The sequence below is a fragment of the Struthio camelus genome, chromosome 5 (assembly GCF_040807025.1).
Source record: "Struthio camelus isolate bStrCam1 chromosome 5, bStrCam1.hap1, whole genome shotgun sequence".
Classification (NCBI taxonomy): domain Eukaryota; kingdom Metazoa; phylum Chordata; class Aves; order Struthioniformes; family Struthionidae; genus Struthio; species Struthio camelus.
Window position 1 is genome coordinate 39,342,846 of NC_090946.1, and position 17,639 is coordinate 39,360,484.

Here is a 17,639-nt window from a genome sequence, read left to right on the forward strand (position 1 = left end):
ACCTCAATGACGAAACAGTCCTGGAGCCAGCCAAAGGGTAGCACATAGCTCTGCACTGCTACATTATTCCTGAAGTGAAAGCAGATAGTACAAATCTGACCACTAGCTGTATGGCATTCTGAATAATTTACTGGAGAGTTATTCCGCATGTGTAGGTTGAATGTACCTTGGGATACAGAGGCCTTGCAACCTGCCTTGCAACCTGCCTTGCAACTTAGAAGTTAGACTGGTGAGTTTGATATCCCAGGACAGCGTGCAGTTATCTCCACACAGACATCTGTCTGTATCCCTGCAATATTCCACTTCCGGTATGAATGAGGTCTTCATCTCTCCATAAAGCTACCATCTTTCTCAGCCCTCATAACATCCTCAGGGAAAGGCAGCATGGAGCAGCAGGATTGGAAAGTTCATCCTGGAGAGCCAGAACAATCCTAAAGCTCCCTAATTTCTCCCCTTTGCCCGCTGAGTCCTCATGTGTTTATTTTACAAATAAATAAAGAAAACAAAGCAAAACTAAAACACTAAAGGAAAAGGGTAAAATGTAAAATTGAGGGAAAAAGAGTAAAATAAAGAACCTTGTTGTCAGGAGTGAGCAGCTGTTGCTGAGTGATTGCAGTCATGCTAACCAGACACTGGAGGCAAGATGGAAGATCATGTGATAACAGCAGCAGCCCATCAGAGACAAGACGAACACATGACCACAGAGAAACAGATGGAGGGGAAAAAAAAAAAAAAAAATCTATTACTACCAAGTATCACAAATGAGAGGAAATAAAAGGGACCACAAAATAGGCGCATTTTGATAGAGAGATCAGACTGCCCCACCCCCAAAATCCATACCTGGCTACAATTTCTTTGGAAAGTGGAAAGGCTCCTGTCCTTTTTGATACAGCTAAGAACTTTCCATTGCAGTTTAAAAGCAGATATCCTGCATTTTTTTCTCATTGACACTAAGACCCAAAGGCACACCAGGGTGTTAACCTTAGTGACATGGGCCTCAATTTAGTCTTCTCTACTTTGTACACCAACCAGCAGCCCTTCTTCTCCTTCCGCAATGGCCAAATCTTAATGATAAAGGATATAGGAATGTAGTCTGTGTTCAGGTGAACACCCTGAGAATTTTAAAAAGAGGTATTCAAGGAAATCACATTTTATTCTTCTGATATTCAGCTTTGCCCTAGTGAGAGAGTTTAGGTGAATAGTGCCTGAAATTGCAGCGGCGTGAGGCAGAAGTAGGGGGAAGATGGAACTAACAGAACTCCAAGCAATGCATTATTTCCGTATGTGCTGACAGCAGGTACTGGGGCATCACAAAGGTTACACACTTTGCTCTCCTGATCTATGAGAAGAGAGAAAAAGACAACCTCTCTTACCAGGTCAGTAACACACTTTACCTTTAGATACTGCATGCAGCGTGCATAAGGAAAACAGAAATAAGAGATAAAACCTGCTTGACACGATCAGCCAGGATGACCCAGGCTGATAATGGTTTAGCAGGACTTGAGAGGAGGGACTGAGACCTCACACACAGATCTGTGAATGTACGGGAAACAAAGACGATCACAGATACACAGATCGAGTCAGAGTTTAAAGCCCACACGGCATATGTAAAGGAAGAATCTGGAACTTTCCACACCAACTGAAAACAAGTTAGCCCCAAACAGAGTAAGAAACAGAGACTACCTGCTGTGTCCAAGAGCATTTCAGATTATCCCTCTCCTGGCCAAGAAATTAATTGCAATTATACACCTCTGTGGTCACTCACTTTTCCAAATCAACTCTCTGCTTTTAGAGAGAAAAGCAGCAACTGGACATCTACCGCTTAGCACCTGCACCAGTTGATACTGCTCCCCAAGCTCAAAATGCTGCTAACTTCTAACATGGCCACTCATATGGAACAGGCATCTTAAGCAGCCTGACAGAAAGTTCTTAGTCCTGTGCTTATGCAACAAATGAGGGAAGTGGAAGAAGCAGAGACAGCAAAAGATGAAATAGGTAACAAAGATGACAATGGAATCCTTTGGAGAAGATACAGAGACATCCAAAACGGGATGAAAGTCTCAGGCTAGTCAGGAGACGGTGAGGTTAGAGAATAATCATATGGTTTATGGCCCTGAAAAGAGGGGGTCCCTGTAACTTTTTTTGAATTGACCACTCTACTGACTAGCCCAACTACACATTCAGAAGTGGAGACCTCTCCAGGACCGGCTGACTGAGGGGCACCTGTTTGAACAAGCGTATTCTACTTCTCTGGTACCCTACCAATGTTCATCTGATGTGCTAGAGTACACACCTGCTTTTAACACGTTTTGCTTTACATTTGGTGACTTGCGTTCTTGTCTGGTATAGCAGAACAACCGTGCAAGACTACATCTGCAGAGTTCTACTGAATCTAAGTCCTATTTCCAAAGTGCCTCTTACCTGTTTCAGATGCTTTTTCAGCTCCGAAGCTTCTGGCTCTGGCAGTACTGGCAAAGATTCTGCATTTGTGGGAACAATCACCTGAAATTAATCACAGACAGCAACAAACAAAATTCTCTAGCTGTAGCCATTTCCAAACCAGAATCTCCTACATCTCCAACACACCAGAGACTAAGGAATAAAGGCCAGAAAAGAAGAAGAAAAAAAGAAAACAAAAAACATCCCTGCATCAATACTTTTATTTGCACTTCTTTGTGGTTATTATTTACAATATCACAAAAAAAGGAGGAGTTACTTTATTTCTCAACACAGAAAAGAGAAGTTTTGAATGAACCCACTCTCACCCTTCAGAATTTCCAGCAATAGTTTTGCTCGTGCCACAGTAGAAAGTGGGATACGTGGTCCCATTTGAATCATGGCAACCAATGCTGCTGGAAGGCTCTTACCAGTTCTGATTTCTTACATAGGGCTATAAGAGACAGGGTTACAGTTACCCAAGAAGTCAGCTTCATCATTTTTTTAAAGGATTTATCTTCCTATGAAGTAGTAAGATAGATTAACTGAAAAAGAATGCCTTTTTATCTCAAAGTTCCTGTTTCTTTTGTTACAAGAAGGAATGGAATTCTAAAATTTATGAAAGAAATGGCAAAGGAGACTGAGGCTGGCCTATAAGCACAGGCATTCTTAAATTCTCCATGGGCGCATTGACGAAAGGGCACAGTCCACTGGAAACAAAGCCTCAAGTCCTGGTGGGCATCACTTACCTTATTGGTATCCAGGTCAATAAGCCATACATCATCAGGCATTTTAAAATCCAGTTTATAAAGGAAGAAACTTGCTGGAACACCAATGATATAAGGTGTAGGGGCCAGAAGCAACTGAGAGAAACAGATACATTAATAAGGACAAGATCTGCATTTAATATCACACCCTTCATCCCAAATTTTTAACTACAATCTGTTTACAGCAGAGGAGGCAACACACAAGGCAATGATAAAAGTCAGCAACTCCATACAATAGAAACGTTAAAAAAAAAAAAAAAAAAAAAGAGTAAGTCCTGCTTCTAAGAGCTTCATTTTTAATTTAGAAGAATTTTTTTTTCCTTCTCTCCTCCATACTTCTCCAAAGTATGAACTTTCATATGGCTGAATGGCTCTGTGGAAAAAAGTATAGCTAAACTAACAGCTTGCAAATGTCCATCACAGACCAAGAAAAAAAAAAGATGCTCAGAGAAGAGTCCAACTGGAGAAGCTGCAAGTCACACATGAATATGCCCTCAGCTCAAGTTAAGTCTGTGCTGTTGTGAGATAAAAGCCAAATTTACAAAAGGCTAACTTGGTTTCAAAATGGTAACAACTCTAGGAAGCACAAGAAACAGCAAATGTTTTCAGATACATGTGGAAAACTAGTGGGGAGGTTCTTATTGTTTCTGATAAGGAGAGCTGCAGAAGAAAAAGATGTAAATCAATAAGCCGTGCAGCAGCTTGAGACCAGCAGATTGGAAGATTAATTCATTCTGTAAATCTAGAACACTTGGTTACCTCCAAAGGGCAGAAGAAAAATGCAGTAGCAGTTGTAAGACAGCACTGAAGTACTAAGATGGCCTGAATTCTGTCTTTCCAAACAAAATGATGAGTTCCTACAGAGACCTGACTATCAGCAAAATCCAAGCTTCCAGTCAAAAAGACTCAACACCTCATATTTCTAAGGAGAATAAATTGTAGGCAATAGTTTCCAAACTCTCTGAATCAACAACCCTCAAGATTTCTTAAACATTGTTTTGGACCCTCCCTACCAAATCTGAATACTCAGTTTGGGGAAAAAATAAAATAAATTTAAAAATACTTGTCATATTATTGTGGATCTACGACCTTCCAGTCCACTGTGTGGAAACTACTGCTTTGAACCACACTATTCACTGAGCATGCTTTGAGAACACCTTAAATAAAAGGTGTTACCTCTAATTTAAATAGTTACAAGTACTCAGAAAACAGTCTCTGCAAGGCGGTCTTTGCTACAACCCTTGAGATGACAGTGGGGAAAGAAACAAGAACTACGCCTGTACACAGTCAATTTCAGACATCATAGAAACATCCTTTGCAAAAGGCTAGTGAAGGAAAAATACACACCTGTTCTGCAGAGGCCATGCAGGTAGGAAGGAGTGGGATCACTGGAAACATGTACTCTAACGGGTAGATCATAGCCACAAAGGCCATCACAGACATCGATAGCGCATTATAATCTCGGGACTGCAGTACAACCTGCAACCACAAAAACTCACAACAGCACGAAAGTAACCATTTCCTTCTGATATTCCCCCAGGGGGATCCAAAGATCACACCCTGAAGGCCTCCAATTTGACTGCTGTGAGACTGGATGACCCTCCATTAGTCTGTCTGAAAACAAACTTTAGATGCTTTTTAGAGTGAGAATAAAATCTTTCCAAATGGGAACTTCAGACAGAGCTAATCCTTGCTCCCCAGACAAAATGATTCCAGAGACTGCAGGAGACGGCTGTTCTACACATCCAGCCTACCTGGTTTTGGGCAGAGGAGAACTTCCCACATACCTATCAGCTAAGATCAACTCTTGCCTTCCTACCTTGTGCTCCAGGAGGATGCAGGTCAGCACCTGCAGACAGGCATCCACTCCCAACAACTCCAAAGGCAGATGTAATGGGAAATCCACTAAGGTGAAGCGGGATGGATCAGGAAGAGCAAAGGTCAAAGCTGGTTGCAACTCGTGCGGCAAGACTTCCACATCCACCCGCTTCTGACCAGCCACAGGCATTGGTGAACGGAGCAGACGGTATATCCAGGCCTCTATCTCCCGCAAGTCATGTAGTAATGCACTGGACTTTTCTTCCACCAGCAGCGATCCTGTGAAAATCCGCCACATGGTATCCCTGAAAAGGGAGAACAATAGGATTAATACCCTGACAGCTCCATTTGACAGCCAGTCTTCAAGGCTCTTCCAGGAAAAGGGCAGATTCCCCAAGTATTAAAAGATGCAGCTAACAAACGTTTGGCCACAAAACAGAAGGGAAGGCTGGGATTTAGTAAACTAATCAGTTTACTAATTTAATCAGTAAACTGAAACAACCACTATGGAGAAATGTAAATCTTTCTGTAGCAGAAATAAATGGGTATGTCATCTTGGTCTGAAAGTTCATTCATTCATTCAAGTGGTTCAATAAGGTCAGAATCTCTGAAGACACTTGCCTTTCATTGCCCTGGTGCTTGAAATTCAGCATGCGGCTTGGATAGTCTCCTATCTATCTAGTCCAGGACTACAGAAGCCCGATTGTGTTGCTTCCAGGCAGTTCTTCAGACTTTTACAAAGATAGGAAATAATAACCTGATATAATTAAAAAACACTTCACCAAGTCCTCTCAGATGTTTTGGCATGATAAAATACTCTTTCACATCCTGTCCTAAATTGTACTGCATCATTCCTCTGAACTGTTAAGTAGCTGAATAACGTACGGCAGAAGTGGCTGCATTTCAGCAAGACTATTAATTTCTGAAAGCTGTCTGGAGAGCACTTAGGTATCTTAGGGAAATAAGTAGTAATTTTTTCATGCCCAAAGCCAGCAATCTGCAAATTTGTAGCTCACAGAAAGGCTGGCCATAACACAAGTACAGCATTGCTCAGGGCCTCAGGGGATTCAAACCTTGAAACTGAGATCGACAGAAGAACAAAGTGGATTGTCCATTTCAGCCTTTAGTGTTGCAGCACAGTGTGAGAGACTGCTAGGAATCTGCGCTAACCACTCTGCAAAAACTTCAGCCTCGTGAACTCCTTCAGTTACTGTAAATGATCCCTTAGGATGGTATGGCTCAAATTAGAAGTTCAAGGGACAGAGGGACAAAACAGAAGAGGGTGACACTGGAGGCCTCAGAGAGAAAAAGCAATTAGAAAAATTTGGAGGGGGTCAAAATGCAAACAACTTGAGGTTGTTACGTGACATTCCTCTTAGGAACTGCAACGTTTCTCATCTTCCACTCACTTGTAACGCATAGGACATTAGGCTGCCAACAGAAACACTCAACCTTTTGCAACAGGTAAGAATTCAGTTTCACCTTTATTCTGCCACCATTACAAAAACATTCTACTTTTCCAGGCAACGGCTTGCAAGCCACATGGTAACTCAAACCTGCTGCCCTAATCATCCCAGTGTGGTATGCTCAGCGTTCTCCCGTTGCCCTCCCCACCTGTCACTCAGTTCTTCTCTTAACTCTAAGAATAATTTCCAACAGCAGCAAATTCTTCAAATACCACATGCCATTCAAACAACATCGGACTATATTAGCACCCCTTTCTAAACTCAGATCTAAGATCAGAGAGTTGAAGAAAATTATGAAATTTAGCTTTGTTCTGTCTCAATACAATCAGATTAAACTAAGTGACAAAATAAGTTCCCTTAATAAATATTTTCATTAAAAATATATTAGTTTTGTTCTGACAGAATCATTCTTTCTCAACAGCCTGACAGAATCTTTCCCAAGATTCAGGTGATAAATCTGTTGATGCAAGAGTCAGGCATAAGCCCAGAACACTCTCCTAAAACTATTCCAGGGCAGCAACCTGACTTGTCGGCTACTGCTCTGCAGACGAGGACAGCCTTCCCCTTTCACCCAAGGCGTAATGAGCTTCTAGAGACAAAAACAGCAGACGTTCTGTCACTACTTAGCCTTTGACAAGTTTAATCTGAAGTGTACCAAGCTACAGGATTCACATTATGAGCTCACCTCATCATTGCTCTCTGAGCTCACCTCATCATTGCTCTCACCGTTAAGGTATTCTCCTCCTTCCCCCAACAATTCATTTTGTATTTTCTCTTTTCAGTTAACATACTGGAAAGGAAGAATATCTTCCTGTAATGCAGGCGCCAGGCACACTAATACAGAGATATGTCCGTGACAGATATACAGAAAGACATTGTACCCTGCATACCCTACAGGGCAACAGCTTTTGTTCCATACCCAATATCATAATAGCAGGTACATAAGACTACCATGTTACATACAAAGACATCACAAGTTCTTGTTTAATTTGCTGTTTTTGATCTCCAGTCCCATAGGCTTCCTAGACAGCTCCTTAGTTTTCTACTTCTCCTCCCTCTCCCCTCCAAATATTGTACTTTGATCTCTTTCAGTCATTCCTGCTTCACTAGTCTTTTTTCTCCCACGCTGAAGTTCAGATTGTTTTTCATAAGCTCATGAAGCGCGCTTTCATCATTTCCCTCTTGCCCCAAGTAGAAATTCTCCCTGTTATTTCTTGACTGTTTCTAATTTGCCAGAGGATCAGTCTTGACGTGCACTGCCACGGAGCTCACATGGCAAAGCAGCAATCACAGTATCAGTGCTTAGCTTCAGAAAAGATCACGTTCAGTCAGCTGCTACCAGGATAGTGCCTCCACAGGCATATCAACAACTAAAATCATACCAAATTACAGAACCAGAGAGAGAAGTCCTACAAAAATCACCACCAAAGTTTCCCTTTTTTACTGTATACATTTCTGGGTTAAAACAGAAATGTATGTCAGCGGTCAACCACCAACCTCTTCTGCAACTAAACAATTAGCTGTACAACTGCAGCCGTGGAGACAAACAGTGCAGGTGAAAGTTTGCTTCCCTCTTAACATACCTCTGCACTCCACGAGGAATCCCCAGCTTCTTGCCCAACAGCCTCTCACTGCAGCAGTCCACAAGTCTCTTGAGAGTGTACAGACACTCACGGAAAGTGGAAAAGAAGGGATAATGACTGAGGATACACAGAGAAGTCAGGGTACTGTTCCGAGAGCGATGGCTGCCTTTGGCCAGATGTTTACTGCGTGGCGATCGATTCACATCGGGGGTACACTCTGTACTTGGAGCCTGCAGTGAGGAACCACTCTCCGAACTCTCGGTGCCCGCTTGCTCTTGGGGGACAAAGGTGTCCCCTGGTTTGGGGATTTTCTGTCCCTCCCGAGCCCTATGTCCTGCTGTGCCTTCTCCCTTGTCCTTGGGTACTCGCTTCTGGAAAGAGCGGTAGAAGTTGACACAGATTCCATAGCGAATGACACCCGTATCCTTGTCTGTGAGCGTGAAGACAAAGGAAGTGTCATCACGGAAACTCATACGCTTCTGCCGCACACTCAGGCATCCTTCTGGCTGGCAAAAGAACACAACATCAGGCGGCAGAGGAAAGTCCACATGGTCTTCTAGAGGGTAACGCCGCAGTAGCTCAGGCGTTTGAGCAACACTATCACTACTTGGCTGCCTACAAAAAGCAAACAAATAATAAAAAAAAAAATACACAGATGATTAATGCCAAGAAAAATCTTTGGTGTCTCCCTATTAACATGTTAGAGGTCTGTGGACTCAGTTTCATCTTTGGTTCTCCTCACTCCTAACTTCCAGAGAAAGTGCAGCCTTTCAGGTGTTAGCCACACTGCTAAAGACAAAAAGGCAGGCAAGTACAGGGCCACAATTATTGCAGAAAGGTGAAATAGTGGAATAAAAGATCTACATCGTTGTCAAGGCCCAACAAGGAGCTACTCTGTTCAAATTTGACCAAGAAAAGGAATTTCAGGAGCACCACGTTCTCAGGGGCACATCCTCTTGTGATATTTCCCTGAATTTAATTTCCAAAATCAACTCAATTGCACAGGTCTCTGGGTAATACCTGGGTAGGAAAGACATCCCCCTCCGAACATGACCTGCAGAAACATACACAGCCAGAAAAAAAAAAAAGCAACAACAACTATTTCAGACACTTAAGGACAAGATGAAAATAAATGACAAAATCCTACATCAGTTCCTAATTGAGAAAAAATAAGAATTTACCATGAAGGACTCAAGTAAGTGGTGGAATGGGAGATAACACTCTAGACCTTACCATAGCCCCACAGAACATTATTTCAATGCTCTTATGATACGAAGGACTAGTCACTACCAACAACACGCAAACTTATGCCCTCCTGTTCCATCTATCTCACATGACCTGTCAGTTATGCTAACCTGTAAAGAGGGTGTATTGGAGAAGTTTAGAAACAATAATCAATAATTATTGAAACAATAATCAAAAATTTATTGTTTAGAAACAATAAAACAATAATTTATCATAATATCCTGCCCAGGCAAATAAAGAGGGCCCCAGCTGGAGATGAGAACTCCAGGATAGCCAAGCAAGCAACGCAACAATTTTTCCTGGGTTACACAAAAGGAAGCAGCTGTGATAGAAGTGTAATGAGAACAACATAATATTCTTAACTGATGTATGACATAGAATAAGCTTTAATAATTCCAGCAGAAATACACTATAACCATAAGCTAAAGAGCACCGAGAAATTAAGAAGGCTAATACTTTTTCAGTAAGAAAGGGGAGGGGAAGGAGAGAGAAAGCAAGCACAAAGAAAATCAGCAAAAATGAAAATAAAGTTGCCTTTAGTCAGATAAAAAGTTAACTGTAAGCAAAAAAAGTAAGCAAACCCAGCATTCAGAAAAAAAACACTTTCATTTATTTGATGAAACACATTACAACCTTTCCGGGTTTGGTAACCCTAAAGAGCAATGACAAAATTCTGGCATCCATTAAGTTAGAAACAGTTACTAACAAATTTGGTGGATCTAAAACCGTACCTTGTAAAATTTTCTTTAAAAAGTTCTAGGAACTGTAGATATGTGTGTTTCTGTGTTTGTTTTTTAAGCTGGATTTGAAAGATAAGTTATACTACAAAAACTGAGTAGTAACATGTAGCCCTATGTATTAAAGCAGCACCCCAACCTTTGTCCCACAAATCACTAATGGAACACAAAGACAGAAAGGCAATATTGCTTATTCCTAATTTCCACTGAAAGAACAGAGTTTAGTTTCTTTCAAGGTATTAACTGTTTTCCTACTATCCCGTTTCCATGGAAGTTAGTGAATAATTGCCTGAGGGGCATTATGAGAGCCACACAGTAAAGGAAGAGAAATATGCCCCCAACACGACCTCTCTCCGGTTTGATCCGTTTGCCATAAAGTGTGAACTCACAACATTTTTTAAAAGTAATTAAAATCTAGTAAACATGACACTAAATGGGATGTAGGAGACCTGGCTCTACCATCACTCTCCTACAAAATGTCATACAATACATTTTCTCACCTTGATACTTTAGATTTGCCCATTTCAAAAATATAAGTGACGCTTATCCTTCTTTTGTTAACTGAAAAGTGCTGGATAACAAAACACTACAAAAAATAACCCAAGCAGGAAGAGAATAATCTCTGTTGTAAACAGTTCTGTTGATTGTAAACTTCCTAAACAAATACAGCTCTTTAATAAACAGAAAGAAAACATGCTATAGTAAAAAAATTTTTACATATAAATTAGTAACAAACGTTATACTGCCTGAATAGTTAAATAATGAAATACTACAAGAAAAAAAAAAAAGGAAAAAAAGAGCCTTAAAAAGCTTTTGTACACTTTATTAATGAATGTAACTAATGCATCATCTGCTGAAGAAGTATCAAAGAATGCTGGTATTGTTTAGAGAGTCTACTTGGCAGTAAAGCGTTTAAAGAAATTACATCAATGAAGTACCAGTGAAAATATGGTAAGTCCATCTCTTTGGAGTAACATTAACTACAAGCAGAAAAACAGTCTTCACAGACACTTAGAAATGTTGCATCTGATAAAAGGGAAAACTTGCAAAAGACATTGCTGCTTGTGGGCAGCGCATAACAAGACGTAATGCTAAAGGCCACATGGAGTTCCTAAGGAATTCTCAGTAGCAGCTAGTTCAGTCAACTCCATCTCCCATCAAAGACATTTGTGGAATTATCTCATGAGACAACGGACCTCTGAGCAGTAACCATCTAGCTACTATTGCCCAGTAAAAAGCAAGAGTGTTGTACTGCAGCAGTCCAGAACCGATGCTAGTAAATCTGTGAGAAGATCAGATACTCTAAGCATCACTGGAGGAGGTAGTTAAAATTTCTCCTCCTCCTTTTCCTAGTCAGGGACCTACATGGGGAAAACTGTCATTTTTCCACATACAATAGGAAATAATCAAACTATTGAATTATTCTGCCCATAAAATAAATACACACAGTTTTACTTAGGATTTTGTAATTTCCTCCATTTAGCCTATATGTGAACACTGCACTCTAGGTATTTTGAGAAGAAAGTAGGAAATAAAGCAACAGGCTGATGCACATAAACCACTGATATTCACAAATGAAAGTATAATACACCTGGGAACACTTCCATTAATTAGATTGGCAGGAGGTCACTGCACAAACTTTGAACAGAGAAAAGTAACATTTACTAAGTGTTCATGCATATGACAAATAGCACACATATCAACTCCACATTTCATATACGCTTTGAGTAAATAAGCCTTCAAAAAGATTGAATCAAATAAATTCATAAACATCTGTTGATGATTAATAAGACTTTTTTTAAAAAGCATTCATGTCATTCCATATTAGGATAAATGAGTATTAGAAGGAGAACCAATGAAAGCAAGTCTCAGATTTCTAAATGGATTTACAGACTACATTTCAAAAGTTAGAAAAGTAGCCTAAACTCGTATTTTACTTGCAAGTAATTTTCACTATTTTCATTTTGTGGATCAGCCTGTCCTGATGTCAGTAGAAGCAGACTCTTAAGAGGTTCAGATACACAGGCTGCCACAGAGCCATATATAAACTGACTATCCTTAGTCACCTTTTGCAGACTACCAAAACGAGTTCTGAAGATCATGAGTTAGAAACCTTTGCCTTCACTAAAATCTTTCAAAACGTGCCTTATGCCAAGAACAACCCCCCATTACGGTGGCATTCCGTATACATCCCAGACGGCACTTCCTCAGCGCCAGGCAAGACCTCATCAACAGATGCTAGGCTATTTGTCCCTGCTCCACTGCCCAAGTAAAAACATAGCTGAGAATCTTTTACATTACCTGGCTCCAATGATCACAAGGTAGTCAAGTAACCGAGGGCAGATTTTCTTTTTCTGCACCATTGTCCTTGTCCCTCCTCCCTATGTCATCTCAGTGAATTCCTGTTCATTGATCCAGCAGTCAGTTATTCAGTCATGATCAGCTGCTGTGGGGAATAAAATCTGCTTGGAAACGGCTGGGAAGTTCAACCTACGTTCAAGAAAAGCAAGAGCATCAACACAATGATCAGGAATACCAAATACATACAAATATAACTTCAGGATCTCAATTACATCCCCCAAAAGCCTCAGGAATCTGTGCAGTCATGGCCATCCACAGATTGCTCTTTCCCTTCATGAGTTAAAAAACAAACAAACAAACAGAAGCTGATATTTACTTCTGCTTTGCCTTTTTTGAATTGCTCATACTAATACACATGCTCAACCACGCCTAACTCCACACTGGTGCATTCTCACCCAGCACAGATATCAGAATGAGTATCTCTCATGAACATACTTGGGGAAACAAATCTACAGAGGCCTGGCTCTAAGCATAGCTATGAAATTCAGTTTATTTATGGTCACAAGCTGCATTAGGTATGAGGTGCTAATGGAAAGACAAGAAATAAACAGCACATGTCAAGCTACCCTCAGTACTGGCTGATACTTCACTTAAGGTGGAAGTAGCCGCTGCTCTCCAGAGGATATGCACGTAACAAAAAGCAAAACCATACTTAAAGCAAAAAGGTTAGAGACATCTAACTCAAAACATGGACCATATACAAAGACAGAGGAAGAATAAGGCATTTCCTCTCAGGTGTGACTGTGAACACAAAACAAAAAGGAACTTAGTGTGGTTTTGTTGAACTGTTTGTGAATACAGACAACAGCAAAGAGACCTGAAAAAACACAGGAAAAGTGCAAGAGGATGACAAGAAATATCTGGAGACAAGGCAAGAAGCATACCACTGGCAAGAAGTTACTCCTGAGATGGTTTGAGGCAGAAGTACTGTCTAGGCAAATCTCTAAGGTTCCTACAGTGCTCGGGAAAGCAGGCTTAACAGGCCATTCTTTACAATTAAAGAGGATTGAAGAAAAACACGCAACCCATCTTTCTGAATTTTAGCTGTCTGATAAACGGAATATCTCAAGAAAAGGTAATATTAAGAGAGGTCCAATTGGATATAATGCACTTCACCTTCCCAACCCTGCATGGGACCTAGGGCAAGAATGATCTCTGCAGTCCAGTCCCAAATGATGGTGATCCCCATCACCTTTTCTGTGGGGATATAAAACACCATACTGCAGTTTGCAATAGCAAAAGTGCTTTTTGTAGTTGATATCAAGTTTCCTTGACTTACTCTGTTCTATTTCATTTATCTTGTCTATCTTCTCTTCCTTCCCATTTCTTATCTGATGCCCATGCCCCTCTACTGCAGCTATTTTCTCAGCTCATTTTATCAAATAAAATATTAGCACAACTCATATTTTATTGCAGCATTACTATTTGTCAATAACTATGCTTAATAGACATCCAGAGTTCAGTTGGCACTGTAAAATTGTCCTGTCCAATGCCACCTTTCATACTTTATTGAACTCATGAAATTGAGACAATATTTTCATCTGAAAAAGTAAGGTTACCTACTACAATATTCTTCGTGTACATTTGAATACAATCTAAAAGCCTAGCTCAGGGACACACGAACTGAACCAGAAATCAATTGAGCAGCCCACTGAAAACATTATCAAAATATATTTTACATTTAAAAAAAATGAACTGACTGGGTTTTGGGCCATATTATTAATGAGGTTTTTATTGCATTTCATGTTTACCTCCCAAGGCTATCACAGATTTATGAGAATTACTACGGTACTAAAAATCTTTCAGTTCTGCAACACAAAGTTCAAAGTTTTTATTTGTATAATGGATTTACTAACAACCTACAAGTCTCAGCAAAATTAGGTAGTCTTCTCGATATTTCTCTCATAACTTCACAACCAAAAGCTAGTTAAGGTACTGTAACTACCAGTATCTCTCAACCATGCTCAAAGCCTACCACTATACTTGCTTTTTCCCAGCCCTCTGATATATATATTTACTTCTTATTCCGAGCACAGCATTGGGGAAGTTCATTCATCAGCCCTCCAAAAAGCAGTAAGAACTCCTCAGAAGTGTATGTATAAAATTATTCATCAAAATTAAAAATTGTACTAGTCAGTAAATATTATAGAATAACAAACTCAGAAGAAAGCTTAACTGTTTCCCTCCCTCCCCCCTCCACCCAAACATTTTGTAAGTATCTTCTAGAACTGTGCCATGATGCCTTAATTATAATAGGTGCAAGTCCCTAATTAACAGCAATATTTTTATGAATCGCCTTCTCTGAGCAAGAGAAAATACAGACACAGGAGGCAAAGCTCCTGTTTGTTCATTTCAAAGCCACCATTGAAAGCAATGTAGAATTAGTCCTGCAATAGCTCTTGATCCAACATATATATTCTGCAAATGTATTGGTGTAGATGGAGTTGAGAAGAACAAGGTGAAATTGGAAGGATCAAGTGGATCTTTCTTCAGTTTAAAGTACTACTTATCTGCTTTCTTTCCAAATAACTTCACTGAGAATACTTTCAAAGGACTCACTGTTCAGTTAAAGATAGGTGCATAGGAACAAGGTACCATGAGGTAACCTAGAAGTATGAATTTCAGAACCTTCTGCTACTCAGTGGCAAAGAAGGTATGTTCTTACTCTACAAGAGAGACTAGTTTACTCCTTGATGCAGGTGGAATAAACTAAACTTCATTTACCATGAAGTAAAGACATATGCAATGGCTACAGAGTACCCAAGAGGCTACAAAAGCACAACCTTAGCTTATCCCTCAGCAACTTGTACATACCCTGTGATCCTTCTTTTTGTTCTTTGGCCTGCAAAACTTCTCTTATAACAGCAGTTCTTCTCTACAGTTCTGCAAAGGAATTAAAGGGGTATGCAATATGAAGGCCTCCACCAAAAATATAAAACTTTCAAAAGAGAATCCAAGCAGAACAGTTCAAGGAACATATACAGGGCTTCTGAAGTCTCTGGAATGGTTGGAGCTATGTCTTAGTGATGCCAAAGACCAAATCAAGTTTGTCAGTTTCTTAAAACAGCTGAGCACTTTCCAGGAAAGATCTCCAATTTATGTTTGAACACAGAGACCAGACTAAGGTAGATGTTCTGCACTGGCCTTCACGGTCTCCTTTGCTTGGTTACTCATACTCTTAATGAAGCTATCGCTATAATCAGACAGAAGAGGACAGAGGCTCCCTTTCGAAAGATGAAGTTTTGTCAGATTGGAGTAAGGGGTATAAGTATTAGAACCAAGTTTGGGTTTCTTGCCTTCTCCAATCTCTTGCTTTTTCAGAAACCTAATATTTAAAAGTGATGATAACACTTAAGATCAATATTTACTGGAACTCACCTTCCTACTTCTGCTTGGAATCAGACACCATGGTTTCATTATCTGTATGGGCCAACACAGACAGACATTACAGTCCTGCCTCTCTCTCCTCATCTGTCAAAAACTTGCTTTTAGGCCACTGCCATTCCCTCCTTTGTGCTGGTAGAAGTGCTTGTGTAGTTACACAGTGAACTTGACTGAGGAACTGATATGGATTAAAACTAACACCCTTCTTTATCCTCCCCTGCCCACCCCGTTTTTGTTTTTACCAGGTAATTTCTCAAACTTGGTTCATCAAGTGGCCACACAAATGCTTACGCAGGCACAAAGCAGAGGTAGGAACTAGCAAGTAGGGGTATCTGGAATATTTGTTTTGACTTAATACAGTCACAGAATTATTGCTTCTCTGCAGGCAGTGATGAAGGAAAGTAGTTTCTTTCTCAAAGAGCTTTGGCATTCTTCCTCTAATTCCTAGATTTTACAAACTAACTACAATGGAATGGAAAGAAAACAGTAAAAGAAAAGATCAGGCTCCTGAGAGATGTGTCTGAATCTTTCTCTCATTTTTCCTCTTTTGTGTTGCCATTTAGATCTGAACTGAGGGAGAATCTTGGCCCTAAGAGGATACAAGTTTTTACACTGATGACCTGTTCTTTCTCTCAAGCTGCTATAACTCTAGGTTGCTTTTTCTGAAATAGTCTTCTGGAGTTGTTTGCTCTGTGCAAACATCTGGGATCCAGCCCTTCGAAAGCTGATTGTCACATAGTGCTCGAGAAGAAACTTCCTGTAACTTCAACACAAGGAATGGAGAATAGTAAAGCAGTTGAAGGCCACCACAAACTTAGTCATACAGCACAAAGGAAGGGGTCTCCTATCAGAGATCACCACATCTCATTGAAGCACTCCTACTGGTGGAGAACAGGATGGCGAGAACTGGTACTACCCATCTACTGGAGCAGCTATCAGCAGCACTTCAGCGCTAGTGGAAACTGGCACAGCAGTATTGCCACAACAGCAAAGCACAGACCCGTGGCAGACCAGCAACTCCAGTTAGAAAGTGTCCAAAACACAACACTTAAACTACTGGCACAACTCTACATTTCAAATTTCCTAAAATATCCAGGCTCTAGGTTGCAGAACAAATTCCTAAAATTGCAGAATATCATGCAGATTGTCCTTTAAGCTATTTCTAGATATGAGAGTTTATATAAACACACAAGTACAGCAATAAAAGCACATACTCCATAGAACAGAGAGGGGAGCATGAAGGAACTGCAGAAAGCTCTTCATCAGTTCAGAGCTGTGGTGAAAACACCTGCAGAAGATCTGGTGAGGAGTCAGTGAATGGCAGAGTATGTGGTAGCAGGCCCAGTACGTGAAACTACACATTGATCAAATTCCCATCAGGGCCATGCATGAATATCCCATTCTGTCAACAATGTCTAGCTGCTTCCTGGACAGTAGCTACTCAAGGTTAGTACAGCTGAGATAAGGGAACAGTTCCAGTAGGTTTAAGGGGCCCTTAGGATACAATGAGTCGAGTCCTGCCTGGGTGTCCAACCCATGCACCTAACCTGGGCTGCCAGCAGCCTCCCATCGGTGACCCCGCTGCACGGGGTGCTTTCCCAAGGCTCCCCGTGCAGTCTGGAGTGCAAGCCCTTTATTAAATCTATCCTGTTTAACCCCTTACGAACCTTGAGTGTCTCTCTTCACCAGTATCCGACCCTCTCTTGCCCGCCTCATGGTCACAAGAGCCATCTGTGGCAGACCGATACCCCAGCGTTTATGCTCCAAGAGACATTAATAGTGCAGCATCCCTATCTCATCCACCCTATGGAGTCTTCAGCCTTTTTAATAGTGTCTTTGTTT

General features: G+C 40.7%; 1 protein-coding gene across 27 annotated transcripts in view; it reads right to left on the bottom strand.

Moving 5' to 3' along the window:
- MADD (MAP kinase activating death domain) overlaps window positions 1–17,639 on the bottom strand; it is a 76,030-nt gene that overhangs the window by 48,364 nt on the left and 10,027 nt on the right. For 18 of the 27 annotated variants that reach the window (XM_068945712.1, XM_068945722.1, XM_068945736.1 and 15 more), the window contains exons 2-8: window positions 12,354–12,542; window positions 8,071–8,685; window positions 5,023–5,326; window positions 4,551–4,682; window positions 3,186–3,299; window positions 2,422–2,502; window positions 576–632 (exon numbers count right to left, since the gene is read on the bottom strand). In XM_068945712.1, the coding sequence (XP_068801813.1) occupies window positions 576–632; window positions 2,422–2,502; window positions 3,186–3,299; window positions 4,551–4,682; window positions 5,023–5,326; window positions 8,071–8,685; window positions 12,354–12,415 (1,365 nt within the window). In that variant the 5' untranslated portion in view covers window positions 12,416–12,542. The remainder of the gene's footprint in view (window positions 1–575; window positions 633–2,421; window positions 2,503–3,185; window positions 3,300–4,550; window positions 4,683–5,022; window positions 5,327–8,070; window positions 8,686–12,353; window positions 12,543–17,639) is intronic. The other 9 variants (XM_068945738.1, XM_068945734.1, XM_068945729.1 and 6 more) reach the window with 1 other exon arrangement.